The 17,400-nt window shown below is 44.0% G+C and overlaps 1 protein-coding gene across 1 annotated transcript in view; it reads right to left on the bottom strand.

Annotated features, from left to right (window-relative positions):
- The window catches only part of LOC144497761 (uncharacterized), a 141,760-nt gene that overhangs the window by 98,628 nt on the left and 25,732 nt on the right, over nt 1-17,400 (bottom strand). The window contains exon 5 of the mRNA XM_078219200.1: nt 4,607-4,663. Within this exon, the coding sequence (XP_078075326.1) occupies nt 4,607-4,663 (57 nt within the window). The remainder of the gene's footprint in view (nt 1-4,606; nt 4,664-17,400) is intronic.

Below are 17,400 nucleotides of genomic sequence, written 5' to 3'. Positions count from 1 at the left end.
TGGAAAAAGTGGTGTTCACTTTCAGGATGGTGATTTGGGACATCATTCTGGGAAAGATATTCATTATTGTCTCTATCCCTTAAAACTTCTGAAGTGCCCTGGTCACTTTGATATATGCCCCATGGACATCTGGAAGTCTTTAAAATCACTGCAGCACTCTATTCCACATTAGGGATTGGCCCTGGTTAATGTCAGAAGCTCTGGATGTTAAATGACCTCTCTAAAATGCTTTTATAGAACGGACCTGTCAGTTTTTAGGGAGATCCCATTGCTTTTTCTCATAAGGCACAGCTGCTCTGAAACCTCTTTGAAGTGCTTTGATGGACAGCAGGAACTGTGTTTCACTAGCGAGTTCCCTTTTAAAATTGAAAGAGTAGCATCTGGTATCTGGTTCCTTTGAAATGCTTTGATTGACAAGTTTGATCACTTACCCACTAGCCAGGAGCTATGTTTGTGTTCTTTCTCTCAGAGCTTCCATTGTTCCTAACTACAATGTTTATAAACATTCTGCCTTTGATTGACAGGTTGGATCATTTATGAGGTTTCACTTCCTCCTTTTTAACCACAATGCCGAAATGTCGTTTTGGTGAGAAAACCTGTGTGATTCGCATTGGCATGTCCAGTGCGAATAAGATCATATTTTCTGCACATTTAGTCATTCTTTGGGAGAGGGGTGAGTTTTGCACTGGTTTTGAGAGAGGCGGGGCCTAAACACACTGGCAAGCTAGGCTTCACAGAGATCGGATGCCATTTTTAAAGAGTTCTCACAGCCTTCAGGTTCAGGAGATAGTGCTAGCATTGCGCAGTACCCATCCAACACTGCAAGGGTGGTGTCCGCAGTGGAAAGCCTGGGGCAGGAAATGGGTGGCAGGGTCCAAGGCCAAGTCACTGAGAACCATGGCTGAGGGCACAGGGAGCATGCTCGAGACACAAAGAAGCTGCGGACTTCTAGAGCATGGCCCAGTCACAGCGGGCCATCGCTGAGGGGCTCCAGAGCTTGGCCAATTTCAGAGGGCACTTGCTGAGGGGATCCAGAGCTTAGCCCAGTTGTAGAGGGCTATTGCCGAGGGCTCGCATTCCATGGGGCAGACATAGTTGGGCCTCCAGGACTGGTGATGCCGAGGTTTCTGGAGTTCACGTCAGCTGCCCCTCCATCCCATGGAGTATCCCAGGGGCAAATAAGCACACTAATTTAGGAGGAAGGGCTGGAGCCTTTCACCTGGGAGATTCCAGCTGTGGCCAGGCCTTCCAACTCCCCCCTTCTTGACACCGGTGTATCTCCTAAGCAGCGGGATGAACAAGGTGCCTCGGCTAAATCCGTGACACCTGAAAGTTGGCTGGGGCACTTCAGGTCCCGGACCACAAGGGACACTCACCAAATGCATCACAGGCCACGGGGCATGGAGCGCAGCTGACCCCCTCCACATCTGATATGAATTCTGGGACGGTCACCTTGACGTAGCGGTAGGCCACGTAACATTAAGAAGTTGTAGGGTCACCAATAGGTGGCCAAGGAGAGCGAGGAGGTGAGTACCACTGAGCACCAACCTCCAGGGTGTGGGGGGTTGGGAGGCTGAGCGTCTCAGCCACTGCCATGGTGCGCAGTAGGGGCATGCCGAGATGCAGGGGTTTTGGGCGACTCATGCCAGTCTGGGGGTCCTCAGGTCCGGGGTCGTTACTGGCTTGGGGCTCATGTTATGTTTATTCCCCCAGCAGCTGAACAACGCCCGAGGGTTTGCATATGAGGTCAAGTCCCAATCCCAGTCCACTAACAGTAACAAGCAACAAGCCTGGCAGCTGTTGCCCCAATCAAGAATCAAGAGAGCTCTGCAGGTGTTAACACAGTTCTTCACAATGTATTGACTCTGCAGTGTTCCTTACAATGGTTTCTCCACCGTCTGTCAGAAGCTCAAGTCATTTTTGGAAACCAGTGCACCAGACGTCCAGATGGTGCACTCTTGTCTATGCTTCTATGGTTCCCCACGGGGACCCCCTCACAGCAACCCTTATGCTCTCCCTGCCTGCTGTGGCAATGGTCAGCAGCCCATTGTGGTGGCGCATGGCATCGGGCATGGTGCCGGGTTGCCAGCATCTAAACTTATGGGGACATGGGTTGCTGGGAAGAAGTGAGGGGCCCAGGATGGATAACCTTTCAGACTGTCTCTGCCTCTCTCTCTCCTCCAACAATCCTCCCCTCCACCTCCAAAGAGCAAATATGGATTTTGCTTGAGCCAGTAGAGCTGGCAGTTATACTCGTGGTTCCTGAGGTGGAAGAGGTGGTCCTGACCACATGCAGTGGCAAGTCAGTGTCTCTGCTGCTGCTCTATTGCAATGAGTAGAATTGCCAACTGAACTGGCTCCATGCTTTTCCAGAATGATGCACTGAAAAGGGAAGAACACCAGAGTGAATTCTGAGAATTCTGACAGAGCCTTGACCCTCATCTCTCAAGCCTCTGGAACTTCCACCCAAGCGCTTCCCACTTACTGAGGGCCTCCCCGTTATTCCTTACACCATCCCCTCTGAGACTATAGCCACATCCCCACATTGATCCCTCTTACCTCCACCAGGTTGAAGTGCATGGACCCTCCAGTGGCATCTAACCCCTGAATTCGTCCCACCTCCCAAAAAAAGTGGAATGATGTAAAAGGGCAGTTGAATGGATGCATGAGACCAGCATCCTGATAAAGTACTTTAAAGATGGCCCCTATCATGACACTGAATGGGATGAGTGGTGATCGACATCACCATCACACCTTGCATAGGGGTTCACATCAGTGTAATCTGTGTCATGTCAAAGCTTGTATGAGCTTTGTGTCTTCATGCTTGGGCCTAGTGTTCCAAAGAGTTAGGGGCTTGGCTCCAATCAGTGGCATTGATCTTTATCTCTGGAGATTTAATCGGCAGGATTGACTAGTCAGGGAAGGGTGAAGTTGTCGTTATGGCAACTGGCTTTGTCTTCTGGCTGACGAGGCATAGCGATACTTGAGCGGACTGCAATTAGTAGGTCAAGCACATTCTTAAAGGGTATCCTCATTCTCCCAGGTCACAAGGGCTGTAGAGTTGAACTGCCAGCCATCAGCTACAGCCATGCACAACAAGATTTATTCCTGACAGCCAAACTTCCCTGAGAAGGGATTTGAAATGCTATGCAGCTGAACCCCTTTGGGCTCACACTGTTGCCTGAGTGTGGGATTCAAAACACACTGCAGTCGCCCTCCCACAAGCCTCAGGAGGCAGGGAAGCACCCCATTTCTGAGACACACAGTCTGCTCTTGCAGCCTGGCTTCTCACAGAACCTCACCCAGGGACCTCATAGTCATCCCCAGTACTGCCCCTCTGTATTAATCTCTTCCTGCCCACTTTCAAGCTCCCAGTAAAGAAGGGCACTTAACTCAGCAACAATTTGAACACAAGCCCAACAAGAAGGACATAGGAAATGCTTTCTGCATGCCAGTCACCCGACTTCTTTAAATGAAGAGAAGCTTTGATATGAAGGGAAGGTGAGGCCCTGAGATTGCGAAGCTGAACTCCATTCCCTGCCCTGGGCTGAACTTATCTGGATCCCCCGCATCCTCTCCGGTGACCCCTGAGCAGTTTAAACCCTGGAGGATGATGGCTGCCTGATCGTTCAATTCTGATACCCTCTGAGTTGAATCCTCCAGTTTCACATTCATATCAGTTTTTGTAAATGGCCCCATTATGACGTCATGCTGGTGCCTGTTGAACATTATTCAGTGAGGGGGGAAGTTCCGGAGTGAGAGCTGGCTAAATGAAGTTCCTGGGCTCCCGTGGCAAGTTTCGTGGTTACTCCGTCAGCAAAGGGGATGGAAAACAGAAATTGTGATTTCTCCAGAGAGAATCGTGTTTTCTGGTTCCTGCCAAATTTTTTGCCCGCATCGCCATTGTCTCTGACAGCTTACATGGGATCAAAATCACCCCCGTACACTTCATGTATAACAGTTATAACATAGAAACTTTGGCATATGCCAGTATTTGAAGAAATAAAATTGAAGCTCAGTGGATATAATCATTGAATCATATAAATCAAGAAGTCAAAGGTTATTGGTATACTTAGATTGGTTCAATGGTGCAACTGACATTCAATATCCTTAAAATGTCAATCAAAGATGTCCTGATGCTTGTGTGAATGTATGTATGTGAAAGAGTAAGTGTGTGAGTCTGAGTTTGTATTTGTGTGTGAATGCAAATGTGAGTAAATGTGTACGTTTGAGAGAAAGTGTGTGTTTATCTGCCTGTGTGTTTATCTGTCTGTTGGCATCCACTGGCTAAGGTTCAACAGGAAGAATAGGCATTTAGGTAAGATATCAGAGAGCAACAGCCAGGATTAGTAGAATCACAGCCTGATGATAGAAAAGTGGTACACTTGGAAAAATGTTCGAATCTGGCTGCGTATTTCCAGCACTATCCAAAACTTTTCAGTACCTGATTCATGTTGTTACTTTCTCAGTTCCTTAAGGCTTGCAGTTCTCAATTGGGGGTATTCTGTGAAGTTCAGAGATTACTTTTTTATGTTATAATTTGATTATTTCAATATTCCAGATTCAGCTATGATCACAGGCATTCACATTGTAAGTTTTAACTTACTTTGGTAGCGTTTTCAGATGATTCTCTCTCAGCTCCAGAATGCGTAGCTTGGTAAGTCTAAAAAACACAAACACAATTGTCAAAGTAGTTTTAGTAATTCTAGAACATCCTCGTGTTACAATTATTTTCTTGTGGCTGATATAATGTGGTCCAGATGCCAGGTTATGTGTACTTGCAATTAACTGAACTAACCTAGAATTAAATACAATAATGGGTGATTACATCGGACATATTGCCGAAGAAACTCAAATGACCAGGTGTGCTCATTACACGTGATATTAAGTAGCAATCAGAGCTTAGTGGAGCTGATCAGAATCAAAGATATCTTTGCAACAGTTACCATGATATAATGGAATTTGAAGTAATGCTTTTGATGGAGTATAGTAGAAATATTCAACTTTATGTGAGGTGGACCAAGGAAACTATATTGGACATCACGATTAGGAAAAAGGGGGGTCATGTTTAAAAGTGCACATAGGACTTTAATACTATAGTTCAACAGTTCTTCATTGGCTGAGGTTACAAATGGCACTTTGTCAATGCAAGTCCTTTATTTTACAGGAATCAGGTACCACTAGGGAGGGATGCAAGAGGAGTAACTCTCTTATGGACCATAATGGAAATAATTCAGGAAAGAAGAAATTATGGGTAGCACAGTGGACTGAGACAAACATGAGAAGCCAAAGAAACTGGTCAGGAGCAGAAAAATAGAAAATAGGGTTAGATCAGCCCAGAGACTATTAAAAGAAATGCTCAAAAGTGACCAATGAGAAGATTGAGTATGATGATTGACAAGATTGTTACTTTGCCATGACTAATTAATATCCTTTTCTTGTACCTTTCTGACCTTCACCTGGTGTTTGCTGCATGTTTGAGGGTGACTATGAACTGATGTATTTCATCATGTAAGAATTTGAGTGAATGGCAGTGATGGATGGTTACATGGAAAGTGCATAGAAAGTTTAAAAAAAACGCCTATTTGCTACAATTATATTTGTATGCTAGCCATTTATTTTAATTGCCTCTGGGCTTCACTTGACGAGCAAGAATTGCTGGAGATGCAAGAGGTTGATTCCTCAGATGACATCACTTCTTCTGAGGATTAACTGTCATACCATGCGCAGCACAAGTACATTCACTTTGGTGGGTCACGTTAGGAAATTAGTTGGGTTTTCACGTGTTGATTCACAATTTACAAGTGAGGATGTGTAGACATTGGTGGCAGAGATCACTATGAATAGTCCTTTGGCAGGTTCCAAACATCTCTAAGCTCATGTCAGATGGACATTACTACTGAACACTGGGATTAATAATGATAATGCTAGAAGTACATCAGCAGGTTTTCAAGGTACCAAAAGATATCTCACACCTCCTACAATAGTTGAGAGGCTGGAAGAGAACACCCCAATTCCTGCCTAAAGGTTGGTGCAGAGGTAATTCTCTGAAGTTCTCTTCCATGGAGAAAGTAGCTGCCTCCAAGGAGCTTCAAGCCAGGCTCTCAAATGAGTCCATCCCAGCCATCACTATCATCAGGCAAACTTTGCATGCCAAAATGTCTGTTGCTTTAACTAGGATAGCAGATATCTTATCTGTGGCCTTACAACACATCATTGGTCTGCACCATGCTGTTTTGAAGCAGAGTGGTAGGAATAACCTTATGCTGACCCAGGAGAGATATAATGGGAAAAGGGGATAGGAAGTAGGAACTCCACTCAAAGTGTTCCCACCTCTCATCCATTGCCTGGTGTAGTGCCTCATTTCCAGTCTTCCCTACGTAGGTGTAATGGAGCAGCCTTTGGCGGGGTCATCAGGGGCCCCAAAACACATACATTTGTAGTTGATTTAAAAAATCTTGGTTGATGTGATGATTCTCAAATTGCCACATGCCCAACCAGAGAGGCAAATTAAAGTGTGCACTCTTTTTGTCATTGTGAAAGTTGCCAGAAGTCAACATCCTCACAACACCCATCTGTGAACTGACACATATATTTACGGGGAGAGATGCCTCAGGTGATGCACTAGAAGGAGCCAAAGGCAAAGAACTTGTGGGTGGTAATGACTTTTACAACCACAGGCAATGTATGGCCACCAAGATCAGCAGAGACAAACTCTGCTTGAAGGAGGCTGCAAATGTCAGTAACCATTTGCCACATCAATCCAAGCCTCTGGAAGTACTGCCCTACAGATGGTCAAGGAAACTGAGCCTCTGCCTTTAAATCCCCTTACCCTCCTGAGACCTTGGCCACTCCAAAATTCTGCTCTTTCCTGTTTTCCGCTCTATTCTCCTCATTGCTATTCTGCAGATCTCTCCTGTGTGCCTACAGATCCCACCACAGCATGATGCTGCTGCCATAGATAGTAACTGTCAAAAGCATCCATGATATCCACAATCCTGTTGTCTATTTGTAAGCTTCCAAACTTCTCAAACTTCTATGCTGCCAAGATGAAATGTTAACCAGCGAGCACTCACAAAACAGCTATAAGCAGTTAACCTTTATTGATATCAGGCAGAAAAATGCTCGTTCATTTCATCTCCGTTTCACTGGTGAATTCCTGGACCTCCTGGGAAACTCATGCTGCTGGCAAACGTCTGTTTAACTTAATTGAAAATTGCCTCATTACCATGTGCTGATGATGATAATGGCTGTGTTAATTACTAATGCGCCTGGCCTAATAATGGTGCTAATTCCATGAGCAGGTTACTTGTATTCAGCCAAATGTGACTTTGTTAAATCTGGAAGTTGGAACTACATTGAGGCCATACTTTAATTTTCACTTTCCACCCAGCCACAACCCTACCCACCTGTTCTTGAAGGTGAAGTTTCTCCCATTGCATTAGGTTTATATTACTTTTTTGGAGCACTGAATGATGTCGGCCAATGTTGGCGTGTTAAAGAGGTAGGTGGGGCTTCCCTGGCTATTCTATTTTCCCTGCTCTTGTGTCTCTCGGAAGCCCAGACTGATGGAGATGGACTTTCTGCAGATGTTGGTAATAAGACAAAGAGAGACAAATTGGTAAGTCACCTTGTTGATGTAAAGGGATCTAATGGATTTTCAGCAGCGGTTCAAGAAGATACCTCACCACCACCTTCTCAAGAGCAATTAATGATTAGCAATAAATGCTAGCCTAGTCAGCGATGCCCACATCCCATGAATGAACAAACAAAAAAAAACCCGAAGATCAAATTTACTGCTGCACCTCTATTTTCAAATCCAAACTTTTGGTGCAAGGCCCTGCCAGAGGACTAGCTTATGCAGGGGTTACACTGGGTTAATGGTTCAACCAGCAACATTTGGATGCACTTTGGCCTGCAAAAGCAGACTGCATACCTTGTGTAAATCACATATCTGGTGTCTGGGAGCTGCCGGGGAATTGCCATATCCCTATACTTTGTCAAAATTCAGGTTCCTTTTAATCCTGTGGGGAAGGTACTTGGTCCAGGCTCAGCCTTGAATGATATGTTACAGAACAGATTAATATACTGGGTGAATAATGAGATGATTCAATGGAGATTACTTGCAGAGGTCGATATAAATTTTAAATGAGCAATAGAGTTAGTGCAGGCAATGGAAAGCTCTGATAAATGTGTACAGGAGTGTGCAAAATGGCACCATTCACCAGTTGTGTGGGGCACTTGAAGTCAACATTGGTGCCAAAACCGAAAAAGTAGTGGAAAACAAAGTCAGCCGCAAATAAGGCAAGAACATTTAGAAGAGACAATCAATCAGCAAAGTTTGAAGTGGAACCTTACTGATGTGAAGGTAGCCAATCCCTTGAATCCTGCAAGTATAAGGTGGCTAAGGCCATGATCTTACGATCTCGTCACTTAAGGCATAGATGCAGAGCCAAGTCAAGTCTACCAAAGAATTAAATAACGGTATATAATGTAGAAGAGTCTTGCACCAACAATTTAAATATTCACTCACTGTTTAATTTAAAAATGGGCCAGATAGCCCCTATAACTGTAATGCTCTGGGTAAATGGGAAGCCATTTTAGATGGAAGTTGATACAGGGGCATCCTCTACTGTGATAGGTGAGCATACATACTGGTACTTGAGAGAGGGAGTTCAGCCATTGAATTTGAAGAGTATTGTGGTATATAACAACTTATACTGGAGAAGCGACAAAAATAATGGGCACTGTAATGGTATCTGTAGGGTATGGGCAACAGTCTGCCTAACTCCTGGTGATCATACTGACAGGTGAAGGACCAAGCCTTTTTCGCCATGATTGACTTTAGAAAATTAAGATAAATTGGACAGAGATTTTCAAAGTGTGGGAAGGAAGACTGGCCGAACTGATAAACAAACACAAGAGCGTCTTCAAGGATGAGTTAGGCAAAATAAAAGGCCTGCCAGTGAAGATCTATGTGGATCCAAAAGCAACACCTTGATTTTTTAAGACGAGACCAGTACCAGATGCTTTATGAGAGAAAGTAGATACTAAATTAAAGCAATTGGAAGATCTGGGTATTATCCAGCTAGTTCAGTTCTCGGAATGGGCCGCATCCATAGATTCTGTATTGAAACTGGACAACACCATCCGCATTTGTGGTAATTGCCAAGTTGGATAAATATCCAATCCCAAAGACTGAAGACCTGTATGCAAAGCTGGTTGGAAGTCAATCTTATACAAAGTGGGATATGAGTCATGCATATCACCAACACAAATTAGACAACGTTTCTCAAGGTTATGAAACAATAAACACACACAAAGGGTTGTTCCAATACATTCGCCTGCCTTTTGGCATGTCTTCAGCATGTACAATTTTCCAGAGGACAATGGAGCATCTGCTGCAGGGACTGCCATGAGTTGTGGTATACCTTGATGATGTTCTCATAATTAGATCATCAGAAGCTGAGCATCTAGAAAACCTAGAGGACAAACTGAGGAGATTTCAAGAGGCTGGAGTTCACCTCAAGCAGAGAAATATACCTTTCAAGCCACTGAGGTAAGCTACCTGGAGTACTGTGTAGATGCACAAGGATTACATCTCACGGAAGACAAGGTCAAGGCAGTAAAGGAGGCACTGGTCCCCAAAAACACATCTGAACTCAAGTCATTTTTGGGAATGGTATATTACTATGGGCGATTTTACTAATCTTGTCAACGTTATTGACCCCCTTGCATATTCTGCTAAAGAAACACCAGTGTTGGTCTTAGAGACTCCCGGGTAGAGTAAAACAATTGCTGCATTGTTCGAACTTGTTGATACATTTTGACCTGTCTAAGGAATTGGTGCCTCTCCATATGGTCAGAGGATGAAAAAAGCTACTCACCAATTGGAAAAGAAGCATTATCAATAGTTTTTGGTGTCAAGAAATTCTACCACTACTTGACATACATTTTACCTTCGTTTCTGACCACAAACCATTCTTGGGTCTTTTTAAAGAAGACAAAACTATTCCACCAATCGCATCGGCAAAAACTCAACATTGGGTATTAATTCTGCTAGCCTACAAATATACACATATTCAAGCATTGACCTGGAACACACATAGAGAATGTGGATGTTCTTAGTCACCTACCTTTACAACAAAGTGTTACAGCTCCTCCATTACCACGGTGTCATTGTGTTGAATTTAATTGGACGTTGCCAGTCTCGGCAAAGCAAATCAGATACTGGACCAGTCAGGATCTACTTCTCTCCAAAGTGAGACACAATGAGCCAGTTTCTGAAGAAATTAAACCATTTTTCACCCGCAAGGATGAATTAATTTGTCAGGATGGCATCATACTCTGGGGAGCAAGGGTACGAAACAGAGAGCTGCTTCTAATGAAATTAGACAGTGCTAATTTGGGCATCTCAAAAATTAAGGTGCTTGCCAGAATTTGTGTGTTGTGGCCTGGCACTGATGCTGACATCGCGAACATAGTCAAGAACTGTGAACAGTGCCAATTGCAATGAAGGTTGCCTACTGCAGCTCCACTGCACATCTCAGAATGGCTTGGCCAGCCATGGATATGAGTCCATATTGATTATGTTGGTCAATTCATGGCACGATATTTCTGCTCATTGTTGATGCACACCCAAGTGGATGGATGCTTTTGAGATGAAGTCTCCTGCTTCGCACACCATCATTGAAAGATTATACTAATGTTTTCCACTCACAAAATACCTGAAGTCATAGGGGGTGATCTTACCAAAACAATTTAAAGTGCCAAACAAGTGTGAAAACAGGAGAAATTCATGCTGTTTTTTTTGGGTGACTTAAAAACTTCACTCTGACAAGAAAATCTTGACAAACCAGTAGGGAGAGTGAGTGGGGTCTAAATTGCCTGAAAGTCAGCTGACAGCAATGGAGAGCCCAGCATCACCACCAAACCCCCACCCCCCCCCCCCTTCCCCTCACTGATGGCTACTGCGGAGTGACAGCAGTATCCCCCTCCCCCACTGATCGCTACTGCGAGTGACAGCTGTCACCCCCCTTCCCCACCAATCGCTACTGCAGAGTGACAGCGGTCACCCCCCTTCCCCCACCGATCGCTACTGCAGAGTGGCAGCAGTATCCCCCTCCCCCACCGATCCCTACAGCAGAGTGGCAGCAGTCCCCCACCCTTTCCCCCAGTGATCGCTGCTGCAGAGTGTGTAGCCATTCCCCCCCCCCCCCAACTGAACAGCCCGCCCCTGGTCTGATCCTACCCCCTTAGTTGCCCCACCCCAGTGGGCACTGTCATTGTGCCAGGCTGGCAATACCAGGGTGCCCAGTGGGCAGTGCCATGGTGTCAGGCTGGCACTGTCAGGCTGGCACACTCCAAGGGGCATGCCCCCTGCCCCAAACCTCCTCAGCAGGGGTCCCAATGGCCTCCAGTTCTACCAGCAAGACCATATATGATCGTTGCTGCAGAGAACCTTCCCCATGAGACCACAGAGGCAAGTGAGCCTGGACAATTCCATCCCAGGCTTGCTAATTCTATTTAAATTATCATTCAAATATGTTGAAATAATGTAATTAGCCTTGCGCATCGCGCCGGATATCCGGTGCCAGTAAGATTGCAAGAGGTGAGTAATCTGGAGCGAACCCGATTTCTCGGCTCTCTCGCAATTTGACCGGCCCATTGCCCCCATAGTGTCTGACATTGGAACAGTATTCACACGCACTAAGTTTCAAAATGTCACACTCAATGGTATAAAGTACATTAGAACTGCACCTTACCATCCAGCATCTAACAGATTAGCCAAGAGAACTGTCCAAGCTTTTAAAACTGGCCTAAAGAAGCAGTCGGGAGGCACCTAGAGACCAAAATCTCACGTTTCATACTTGGCTACCGAACCACTCCATATGCAACAACAAGAGTCCCGTCGACAGAGTTGTTAGTGAACCATCATCTCAGAACAAGACTGCACTTCCTGTTTCCAAATCTGTTGGTGAGAGTAGAGGCCAGCCAAAACAGTCAGAAGGCAACACATGATTCATGTCAGTTAACATGGTCATTTACGGTGGCTGATGTATGTGAGGAATTTTGGTAGTGGGTCGAGTTGGGTCCCTGGAATCGTTGTCTCTAAAACTGGACCCCTGTTTTATCAAGGACATAAAAAGAAGTTTGGTCCAAAAACACACAGACCATTTGAGAAAAAGAGGGATGCCCCAGCAGCCAACTTTGCCATCAGAATGTACATTGCCATCAGGGAGTTCTGTTGACTGATTTAGCACTGAAGAACCTGGTCGTCCTGTAATAGGCACAGCCAACATCTCCACAGAAACAGATAGAAATAAACAGCCTGTGCCTGAAGAGGCACCTGTCATTGTAGTTTCGGCTCACAGCAATCCTGTGGATGTGTCCCAGACAGAGGAGTTATGCCGCAGACTTAATTTATAATTGACTAAATTCATGTACTCAATGTTTAATTATCTTGGACTCTGCAAATTGAGCATTGACAATTATGTAAAAGGGCTTAGGGATGTGGTGATTGTTTCTTTATGGATCAATCTGCAGGGTAACAGTCACATGACCCAGGAACTAATCATTGAACAGGGCGGGAGATCACCCTGGAAAGCATGAGCTTCTGTACTCAGAGTCATCTCGGGAGCTGATTACAGCCATAAGGTTGCAAGCCTCCGTATAGCTTTAACCTGTAAATAAATGAATTGTATTCTCCCTAAACTGATTAATGAGCATCATTACATCCACTGTGGATAAAATGTTAGTGGTGGAAATCACTTAAGGGTCTCAATTGGCCCAGGGTGAGTAGGCTGCCTGCTTATAAAATCACAGTGGGGGAAGGTTGGCAAGTAGGTGGTGGGCACTGCACCACTATCATGGTGCCCAATTTTATGCCCCCCACTGCCTGTCATCCCATCCTGGGAAGTCATAGAATTCTGGCCTGTGTCGCCAACCATGCAAGATGAAGAAGGCAGTGAGGGGGAACGATTTCCCTCAAGTTGGGAAGGCTTTGATTAGTTACACTAAAGAGTTCCAGCCATGGGCGGTAAGAACTTGCTGTACAAAGCAATCCTTATGTCAGAGTGCTAACAGTGTTTGACAGGTTTTGAAAAATGTTTGGAAGACATTTCACCTGTCCAGCACTTTGTCCACCTTTAGTTGCACTTCCCTATTGCCAGTCTTCTGAATGGCAAAGAAACCGCTTATGCAGCTACACTGTTCCCTTCTGCTGAGGGTCTAGGGCACAGACATGCCTCTGCCAAATGCAACACTAACAGCAGCAGTACCAGGCGGAGTTACACCTTCTTGAACCACCTAGACAAAAATACAAAGAGATGGCAGTTTGTCCAGTTGGAAGTTTATTTATTAGTGTCACAAGTAGGCTTACATTAACACTGCAATGAAGTTACTGTGAAAATCTCCTAGCCGCCACACTCCGGCACCTGTTCGGGTACACTGAGGGAGAATTTAGCATGGCCAATACACCTAACCAGCATGTTTTTCGGACTGTGGGAGGAAACTGGAGCACCCGGAGGAAACCCATGCAGACACAGGGGGAACATGCAGACTCTGCACAGACAATTGTCCGAGCCGGGAATCGAACCCAGGTCCTTGGTGCTGTGGAGGCCGCAGTGCTGATGACTGTGCCACGTACTGCCTAGGCAAAGCTTCCAAAATAATGTCTACAGAGAGAGGATCAGCTCCCCCGACATATCTGAATACCAGTGCCTCAGGAGGCTCAGGTCCATGGTAGTCACTGCTGACATCTGCGGTCTCCTTGAACAAGACTTCCTATCCAATGGAGCTGATAGAGAAACATTGTTACTGGAGGCTGGCAAACCCAGGTGAAATGGATGAGAGGTCAGGATAAGAGGTAAATGCAGCCTCAAAAATTCAAATGCTGCTGAAACATGCCATGGTCCCTTTAAACAGAAATCCTTACTTTGACAAAATGGTCATGCTATCTTCTTTGCTCTCTTTAATTGGTTAAAGATATCAGAGGCAGGTTTTAATTGCTTGGCTCTGCTAAAGAGCAACCAGAAGGCCCACTAATCTGGAGGTCATGTTTAATTTTCAGGTCATTGGGACCTAAAAGTGGTCCCACCATTTCACCAGAGACTATAGCAGTAAAACTTTGTCCATCTGTTTCTCTCTCCACTGATATTGCCAGATCGGTTGAACTGTGTTGATTATTTCCAAGCATTTTCCAATATTATTTCTTTGTTAATGCAACAATGCACGGCACCATGAAACAATGTGCACTTTATGAGCTTAGATAATTTTAATTGAGTAAAAGCCATTATAAAAATATATTTTGCTAGTTTGTTTTGCAATTACTTGATGAAGATATATATGAAATGAATAAAATCCAACCAGAGTAAAAATGAACTGACAGAACAGTGAAGTAAATGGATTCTTCTTGGGATTTATTATTTATTGTCACGCAATCCCAAAAAGAATGAAGAATAAATGAAACAAATTAATTAATTTCATCTGGGCTGGTGTGGGGTCATGTCTTTTCCAGTTGTATACAAGCTATCAAATATTAGGTAGTAGTATTTTTGGGAACTCCAGATGAATCCAATTATCTGGTAGCTTTCACCTAAAAAATATGACTCATGCAGACTGGTGGTTCATCAAGGTTCATCATTTGGCAGAAGATTCATTGCTTGACTAATCCCTGCATGTGGGTGTAAATTAAAATGTGCATAGTATTCTAATGTCTTCAGAATATTCAAACATGGGGTCACAGCAATAGGCATTTTTCTCCCCTGATGAGCCATTAGGCTGTTGCAAGTGGACTGGTGGTCTTTATCCTAATGATGAATTGTCTCTTTCGACTTGTTTAGGAATGAATCTATTGTCAATCAATGTGGTTTTTAGAGCTAATGTCAATTTTAAAATCTGGGGACTGATTTTAGTGTCCATTATATCCAACCTACAATCAAATAGGCATCAGGAAACAAAATTTGTGCAATAAACAATTTAACTGCCCAAATTGCCTACCTTGGATTTTTCTGATGAGGCCTGAGATAGAAATTCCCATCTCAACGAGAGCTTTATAATCATATGTAGTAAAATAGAATCATAGAATGGGAGGTGTTATAGGATTGTTAGGTTTCTCCCTAAGAGGTCAACAAGTTTGTATAGTTGGACATAAGCTGCTTATTGTTAACACACCATTATTTAACTATCTCCAAGGTCAAGCTCTAAATAGATGCTATATATATGCCAATTTCTCTCAGTCCTTCTCTACACATACAGGTGCAAATGGCAACACAGGTACAAAATCTCACCAGAGTCAAAAAACAAGAATCTCACTTTCTGGGAGGGCGGAACTAGTCGTGCTAAACCTGGTAGCTACATTTAAATGAAGTCAATTCCATGTAAATAGGCTTTGCACTCAGAAAGGACGTGAAGCCATCCTCATTGGCAGAACAAGGCCTCGCACACTATCTTGCCAGATCGTCACGCTGATCGACCAGTAAGCCAAGCCGGTAAGATCATGCCCCTTAAATCTGTGTTCTCTAGTTCTTGGTCCTTCTGCTGCTGAAAATATTTTCTCCTTATCTATTCTGTCAAAATGCTTCATGATTTTGGACACCTCTATTAAATCTCCCCTTATTTGTCTCTATTCTAAGAAGTACAACCCATTTTTAAAAAAATCTCTTCAAGTTGCAGAATTTCCACATTCCATATAGTATTCAACTAAGTGTCATCTGCATCCTCTGTAAGATTTTTATGTTGAGTATTACAACCACGACTAAAACTGATTGATAAAGCTCTGGCATAACTTCCTTCCATTTGTAATCTGGCAATCTTTAATCAAAAAATAGCACAGTGTAGGAACATTTGTAATTTATTTAAAAGATCTGTGGAATCTGTAATGAGTTTAAAGAATGTTTGAAAAGGATCAGTTGTAATTTTCTTGGATAATAATTAAAACTGTCCCATGTGACCTGGCGATTCTTGATTTGGAAGCAGTATCTACAGGCATAAAGTTAAGAAAGAATTTTCCATGTAGTTGGCAGACAGGAAGGAGGGCCTAAAGCAAAAGAGTTGAGGGTGAAGGCGACCAGCATAAACAAACAGAAAGCAGATGGAGACAGAAAGAGGAACATAGAGAATTCCGGTGAGCAGAGAAAGCAAATCATTCTCAGAAAGAGGGTGGTCCACAGAAATGAGGAGGGAGCTCTTGGACGCAAGGTGTGAGCTGACTAAACAGTCTAAAACCTGGAAAGCTATATGAATAGCTCAGAGATGCTAAAGCACTGGGTGTTATCCAAGAAGTGGCCAAACCATGAACTGGCGTGTTATTGGTTGATCAGTTACTTTTACAGATGCACCATAAAAAGCATTCTTTCTGGTTGTATCACAGCTTGGTATGGCCCCTGCTCTGCCCAAGACCGCAAGGAACTACAAAAGGTTGTGAATGTAGCCCAATCCATCATGCAAACCAGCCTCGCATCCATTGACTCTGTCTACACTTCCCGCTGCTTCGGCAAAGCAGCCAGCATAATTAAGAACCCCACGCACCCCGGACGTTCTCTCTTCCACCTTCTTCCATCGGGAAAAAGATACAAAAGTCAGGTCACGTACCAACCGTCTCAAGAACACTTCTTCCCTGGACTTACCTTGCATTAAATTGATCTTTCGCTACATCGTAGCTATGGCTGTAACACCACACTTTACACTCTCTCTCTCCTTCTCTATGAACGGTATGCTCTGTCTGTATAACACGCAAGGAACAATACTTTTCACATTTTGCTAATACATGTGACAATAATAAATCAAGTCAAATTAAATCAAAGTTAAAAAGAAACTCTGGAAAGCTGCAATATCAGGACTGTGACCCGAGGAAGAGAGGGTTTGTAGAAGTGTGTTTTGCTGATGATAACTGTACCTGTGAAACTCAAAGGTGAAAGCTATTGTTGGACAGGGCTCCTGACATACCCTGTCTGAATAAAGAACAGCATTTGGTGGAACTGTGTAGTCTGCAGTGCCACATTGTGTGAGGAATGATGCGGATACTTGTATCAAAGATGTATCTTTGTTGTATTGATTTTTTAAAATGACATGCACCTTTTTATTCGAAGTATCAATTGCCTGTTAATTAAGGTGTAATTTGCATTGGTCCTGATTCACGTTAAAATGAAATCTATATGAAAGGAATCTTATAGGCAGTTTCTTAATTTGGGGAGTCATAGAATGCCATAGAAATCCTACAGTGCAGAAAGAGGCCGTTTGGCCCATCGAGTCTGTACTGACCACAATCTCACCCAGGCCCTACCCCCATATCCCTACATATTTACCCGCTAATTCCTCTAAGCTACGCATCTCAGGACACTAAGGGGCAATTTTAGCATGGCCAATCAACCTAACCTGCACATCTTTGGACTGTGGGCG

This window comes from Mustelus asterias, chromosome 8 (genome assembly GCF_964213995.1).
Source record: "Mustelus asterias chromosome 8, sMusAst1.hap1.1, whole genome shotgun sequence".
In the NCBI taxonomy this organism is placed as follows: domain Eukaryota; kingdom Metazoa; phylum Chordata; class Chondrichthyes; order Carcharhiniformes; family Triakidae; genus Mustelus; species Mustelus asterias.
Note: the sequence above shows the minus strand (reverse complement) of the source record. Positions and strands in the feature narration are given on the sequence as shown.